This window comes from Prunus persica, chromosome G7 (genome assembly GCF_000346465.2).
Source record: "Prunus persica cultivar Lovell chromosome G7, Prunus_persica_NCBIv2, whole genome shotgun sequence".
Lineage (NCBI taxonomy): Eukaryota > Viridiplantae > Streptophyta > Magnoliopsida > Rosales > Rosaceae > Prunus > Prunus persica.
Window position 1 is genome coordinate 9,127,849 of NC_034015.1, and position 6,531 is coordinate 9,134,379.

Here is a 6,531-nt window from a genome sequence, read left to right on the forward strand (position 1 = left end):
CCTTGCGCTCTACCAACTGAGCTAAGCTTGCGCGCTTTGTTGTCAACGTTCGTTTTATATTGATAACATAATTTCTCAAACAGCTTAATGAAGATTTCATCGTGGAGGAACAGGTAGAAAATAGATTATCAGTATAAACGAACATTGAGCAAGCAACAAAGCCCGTCTAGCTCAGTTGGTAGAGCGCAAGGCTCTTAACCTTGTGGTCGTGGGTTCGAGCCCCACGGTGGGCGACAATGCTTCACATTAATTTTTTCTTTCATCTTTTTAATTCACTACTACCGTGTGCTTTGTTTGGTTTGAATGCAAAACAAATAATAAATCCTTTTTGAAAACTTTGTCCCTTTTTCTGGGTTCCAATTCAATCATTCCTTTTGCTTGCCTTGTAATTTTGTTCTTCCATAAAAATAAAAATCATTGTTCTTTCTTGTGGAGGAGGCAAACTGTTAGCTTCCGTTTGAATGGAGGTATTTGAAAGAAAGGATTTGGATTTGACAACAAAGCTATAAATTTGTTAAAAGAAATTAGAAATGAAGCAAATAAATGGATATATAATGTATCCTAGATTTGGAATCGCTCCATCCAAATGGACTTGTAATGCTAATACATACAAGCTCCCGCCTTTTCTTTCTCTCTGTTCTCCGTTTTCTTTTTTTCAGCAAGATTTTGTAGATGATACTTCTTTGTAAATTAATAAACAAAAAATAATTTACAAGTACATAAAAAATTGGATACAAGTTACAACATGCTTTGAATAAAAGAACATAACTTTAATTATTTATTTTCCCCTAGCAAGTGTGATGTTTTACAGAAATCTACAACGCCAGGTCTGACATTTCATCGCTTGGGGAGCATAGAGGTAGGACCCCTCATTTTGTGTTATCATGTTAGTAACTATGAATATCAAAAACCAAGGAATTCCCCTAATTCAACGAGAAAGCTCCATTGCAGTACCTGCACAACTCAAAGAAATTAGCAAACCAGTAAATTATAAAAGCAAATCTGTATTCGTTAATACAAGTTTGAAAGATTGTCCACATAGACAAACACTGCACAAACAACTTGCAGGCATCCAAGGAAATATACACTAACCTGTTGCTGAACTTTTCAACAGCATCAGAGGCATAAAGAAGGGTTTCATTGGCTTTCTCCAGAACCATATAAAGTTCCTTCCCTCTTGTAACCCGAGCAATAACCCAAGCATTGTTTTTCGCCCGGATGCTAACTTCCAATTCTTTCTCTTGACCAGCATTATTTGATTGTGCTTTACTCTTTTCCAAATCAACTTCTTCTCTAAGCTTACTTAAGGCAAGTAAGGAATCCTGCCACAGAACATGAAAAATGAATTTCTTGGACATCAATTCATAAAAGCAATAAATTGACATTAAAATGATGAGATCTAGTCTGATCAGTGACCACTAAGCCTATCTTTTGCAGCAAACACATGCATTAGGCCAAGCCGCCACAGAGAACACCCAAGGTAAAAGAAATGCACTGAGAATGCAACCTAGTCTAGCTGGAGACTTGTGAACATGGCACCAGTCATATAAATAGAAAACTGAAAAAGAAAATGATTATAGGCAGCTAGGTTTTCTTCCATAATTCCTTAGCTGCTGCAGGGGAGTATATTTATACAATATTTGATGCAGGTAAACAAGGTGAACATCCTCAACCAAATGGCCACGTTTTAACACGTATTGTGCAGAACAAGAGAGCAAGCCAAACTGTGGTGGAATGCTTTACCTTAGTAAGGGTTGTGACCTTTCCTGGTGGAGAAGCCCTAGATACATTTCTGTCTCCGTCCACTAGTAAATATCGATATCCACTAACATGATATGCATTCTCACCAACCCATCCTTTTGATAGTTTCTCTTCAACTCTCAACAGCTTTAGGGATACCTGGAAAATAGTAAATAAAAACATAAAATTCAAACAATGGCACTCCAGCTTTCATCTCAAGAAAACTTCTACAATACAGCTAATAGCATGAATCAGAATCAATGATTATTGCACCAGTAAAATTCCAAATAATTTATTACAGGAAATTAGCGATTAAGTAGACATTTTATTTCATTAGGAATCAATGAGACAACGTATGTTGAGGACATGAAAAAGGATATAGAGGATATTACAAAACTAATTTTTTCCTGTCGATGAATATAAAGGATATGAGTACATTAAACCAAATTAAATCAATAAAAATTTAAATAGGGAAAGATATGAGAAAGACATTAAAATGTTGCTTCAACACATCTAACAAGAAATTTGGTTTTGGTAGAGAACCAATATAAATAGGATTTCTATTGTGGACCTCTATTGATTTAGGGTAACGATTTCCACATGACAGTGCTAATGACAAGTTTAAAATGTAAAGAAGCAGTTTGATAGCATAAGCATTAGAGTTGCTAGCAGGGCTAGGAAGCTAACATTTTCAAGAACTTGCTGCTTCACCGCAGAAACACCTTGATCCCCAATTAGCACTGAAGAAACAGGAATGAGAAAAATTAAGGTAAGGCTCTTATGCTGATGGGCACACAGATACATTCTCTCCTCTGTCTGATGGAGCAAAACTGTTGGAGTGGCAGAAATCAAGTTACTAGCCTCTGCACCCCAAATATCAGTGACAAGAAAACCATCCTTCCCTTTGGACCACTTATCCTGCTGCAAGGGCCGTATGACACGATAATTGTTATCTCCAGCAGGAGAGTTGACATCTGAGCCTTGAAATTGTTCTGGAACACCACCAGGACGGGCCAAGATAGAACTTGAGGATACATGGGATGTAGCTCCTTTGCGTAAATAGGACCAGGAACTTACTCCAGAGGATAAAGCACGGGGAGTCAGCCTTAAAACAGCATATGCAAATAGGTTTACGGTGTCATCCTAACAAAGGAAAAACAAAATTCACGAAAGTTAGCATTTGACAAAATAAATGCACTCAGCACCTCTTTCTATGAAAATTCTACGCAAGAAAAATGTAACTCAGTTCTTAAGCTTCTCCTGAACTTTAAGACTAAAACACAATGGCATATGAATGATTTAAAAACAGTTAAAACGCCTAGAAGATCAAACCATACAGGAGAAAGTGTTGTGGACACCAACAGGTCCTGAAACAAGATCAGTGAGTGACAGGGTATGTTCCCAGCACAAGATTCGAGCACCCTTACAAGCGACTGCAAAGAAAAATGAAACCATTCAAAACATACACAAAAGAAAAATTGTATAACATTGCACTAACAAGTAAAAGACTAAAATTAGGAGATTCAGGTAGAACTTAGAAGTCAGGTCGGAACAAGGGTGATTATAAAAGCCCACATGTATGCAGAAATGCACAGTTTTGTAGAATACAAGTGGGCAAGAAAGAAGATAATAGGACAGTTAGTGATGATAGACAGGCTTAATACTAATGAAGCATTGCATTATAAGTTAAGGTAAAAAAATTAGTAAGGTATGTCTATAAAACTTATAAGGAAAATGGATAAGAAAAGTAGAGAATAAACATAATACCAGTACATGTACTACAACCATCTTTCCAAATTACACCACAATATGGAAGCTGAAAAAAAAATCAACCATGGAGAGGAACTCATGGACCCAATGAGCATCTAAACAACTAATACACCAAACCTAGAACAAGTTTATGACTAGGACATACTAAAACATCAATAACTTCCAAGGAAGAATCTTGAATAAAAATGTAGCATTAAATAAGCAGAAAATTTCAGCAAAACTGTTCTGGCCTACTCCACTAACATATGATTAATTTATATTCTGAAAACAAACCTGTACTTCAATTGCTGCTTCCCGCCCTACAGTAAGCATCTGTACGGTTCCACGCTCCTTTAAACAGTCACGGAATGATGGTAACAGTAGTTTCTTCCCGACCAGAAAATCTGCCCCAGAGAGTAAAACCATACAATGAGATACAGCAACTTCAGCATTACTTAGGTAGAAAAATCCAATCGAGAGGGCATGATACAGCAACTTCAGTATTACCCCAGCAGCACCCATCGAATGGAGACCGCTTTTGAAATGCTGGCAATTAGTGATTTTACAATGAAATTTGAACCAAGGACAATATAAAACTAGACTTCAGTGTAATTAGTAGGTATACGACTGTATGATGACTTACCACCAAGATAGTCCATGATGAAATAGTACAAATGAGATCGAGTTAGTCCTCCACCAGGGTCTTTGTCAAGCAACGCTCTTATAGATCCATGAAACATCACAAAAAGATAATGGACTTCCTTAAGAACCTTTCTCAATGCATCACTTCTCCAAATAGCTTCAAACTCCTTGCTTTTCTCCACTACCTACAACAAGGTGAAGCAATGATTTGAAACTACTTCAAAATAGCATTGCCTACAACTGCATTCTAAAAAAAAATTAGTTTAGCTACGAGAAACAAAAATGTGAGCATCAGGGGCCTAAAACATTAGTTCTGAAAAAGCCCATAAGTTATAACATGCTACCAACAATATATGAACATTATCTAAACACATAATTGAAAAGGACTAACAATGACAGGAATGTTTGTAAGGAAAACAGAGCTCACCATCACCATCCAGATATCTGGTTCCGCCTCATAAAAAACATGCGAATGCCTCTCTGCTTCAATGGCTTCACAAGCAGCCTCTGGAGAGAAGATTCTGCACAAAATATATACAAGTTCTTATAAAAATCAAAAAACACTTGTATAAAATTTATGTAAGAAAAAGGGATAGAAAGTAGAAACCTGGTAAATGTGATAAGTCCTTCACTGAGCCCAATCACAGAGAATTGTGCTGAGAAGGGCAAATCGGCAGGGAAGAAAAACAATATCTTGTCCAATTCTTGCCCTTCATTTTGACCCCTCCTCAAATCAAATATGCACAATTGCAGTCCTTCTGGGGTTGCACTGGCCGTGGTACTAGCAGACGACAAACCCATAATTTCTTCCTGCAACAATGGTACAATCAAACAATTTGCATAACAAATTGAACCCTAAATTTCGTTAGCCGCTGAAAGGAGAAGGAATTGCGAGATTGGAACGACTTACTTGCAGCACAGCGAAGCTTCTTGTTGGGCTTTGATTTTGATTTTGGTACCAAATAAGGTTTATTAGATTAGATGGAAGGAATTTGCTCCGCCATTAGGCACTGATCCTTTTTTTCAAAGTTTGAATGGTAGGTAACTGCGTGGAGGAATTTCACTAATTACTGTGTCGGCCTGTTTGCTTAATTGCTGTTTTTTCCTGCATTTTCACTCTTGCAGTTTTATCCTTTTAAAAAAATATATATATATAAGTGATAGTGAGGGGAAGGATTTGAACACATGACTTTCAAGGTAGGGTCTTGTTGATATAGCATGAATACTTTGGTAATATGCAACTATTAAACATTTTAAAATTCAATTTAGAGAAAAATTAAAAAACTTTAAAGATGCCAACTGGTCTTGTGCAGGGGAAGGACGCTTGACTTGCAGACTCAGGTTCGAAGTTCGCTACCTTGACAGTATGTGTGAGCAGGGAAATGCTAGCAACTCTGTTTTAGACTTTCTCTCTTCTTCTCATAATAAGTGTCACTTTCCTTATACTTAAAACAATGTCATTAATACATCACACAAATTAGTTTTTGTTTTCCAAGTTTACCCTTATTGAATGTATTAGCTTTTATACATTTAATAACAAACTAGCTTGTTATTAAAAATAGTTAATACATTTAATAAGGGTAAACTTGAAAAACAAAATCTAACTTGTGTGATGCATTAATGATATTGTATTTAAGTGTAAGGAAAGTGACACTTGTCATGAGTAGAAGGGAGAAGATCTAAAGGAGAAGGTTGGAGAGAAAGTTGCTAGTATTCCTTGTGTGGGAAAACCTCATCTCTCAACATCGATTGTATCAAACCAATGGGGTGTTTTATATGATTTAATGTATAATTTTATTTTTAAAAAGACAATAGAAATTGTAAGTACAAAAGAAAATGATTATTAGATTTTTAAGCTAATAACTTTAGCTAGCCCACCCGTTAATAAATTCTTGATTCCGCCCTTGCCCTCTCTCAATATTGCCTTTATAAAATTTTTTAAATAAATACAACGATCCCAACCCAGCCTGCAGGCACCTTTTTTTATAAAATTAAAAATAAAAAAAAGTGAATTTCAAATTTTTTTTAATAATTAAAGTTACCATAATATAACAGAGTTGACGGGGCAACATGAGACATAGAGTGAAAGCACAACGGCCAGAATGGGTCAATTGAGAATACAAGTGAAAAGTGAGATTTGAGTGGAAAATACACGGAGCAAAACAAGGAAGCCGGACAGAAATCTACTCCTTTTTTTAACAGAATTCTCCAATTTTGTATACTTTTCATCTCATAGTTTATATTCAATATTTAAAGCATGAAAAAATGAGGAGGCAGTACAAGTGTATCAAATAGAGAGTGTGAATCGGGTATAGACCAGATTGTACTTGCATACCTTCTTCAATAAGTTACAAGGAATCATGTATAGACTTTTTCTTTTTCTTTTTTAATACAAGCGAT

General features: G+C 36.0%; 1 protein-coding gene and 1 non-coding gene across 3 annotated transcripts; one reads left to right on the forward strand and one right to left on the reverse strand.

Moving 5' to 3' along the window:
- Positions 161-233, forward strand: TRNAK-CUU. The gene has a single exon. It is a non-coding gene; the product is annotated as a tRNA-Lys (tRNA).
- On the reverse strand, positions 665-5,218 carry LOC18770314 (vacuolar fusion protein CCZ1 homolog B). 2 transcript variants are annotated; one of them, XM_020569120.1, is made up of 11 exons: positions 5,042-5,218; positions 4,739-4,941; positions 4,559-4,652; positions 4,133-4,316; positions 3,997-4,035; positions 3,784-3,893; positions 3,078-3,173; positions 2,428-2,883; positions 1,744-1,899; positions 1,093-1,322; positions 665-954 (listed from the first exon to the last, which is right to left on the reverse strand). In XM_020569120.1, the coding sequence occupies exons 2-11, from the start codon at positions 4,930-4,932 to the stop codon at positions 924-926; spliced, it is 1,590 nt and encodes a 529-aa protein (XP_020424709.1). In that variant the 5' UTR covers positions 4,933-4,941; positions 5,042-5,218; the 3' UTR covers positions 665-923. The 2 variants fall into 2 exon arrangements, with proteins under 2 accessions (XP_020424709.1, XP_007204328.1); XM_007204266.2 differs by lacking the exon at positions 3,997-4,035 and having other exon boundaries at positions 5,042-5,216.

Bases quoted from the DNA above. Each gene is read 5' to 3' on its own strand.
- LOC18770314 (XM_020569120.1), bottom strand. From the start codon at position 4,932: ATGGGTTTGTCGTCTGCTAGTACCACGGCCAGTGCAACCCCAGAAGGA. The intron at 4,036-4,132 runs GTAAGTCATCAT...ACTAATTGCCAG, and splicing joins CATCATGGACTATCTTGGTG to CATTTCAAAAGCGGTCTCCA. The intron at 955-1,092 runs GTTAGTGTATAT...TGAGTTGTGCAG, and splicing joins GTTGAAAAGTTCAGCAACAG to GTACTGCAATGGAGCTTTCT.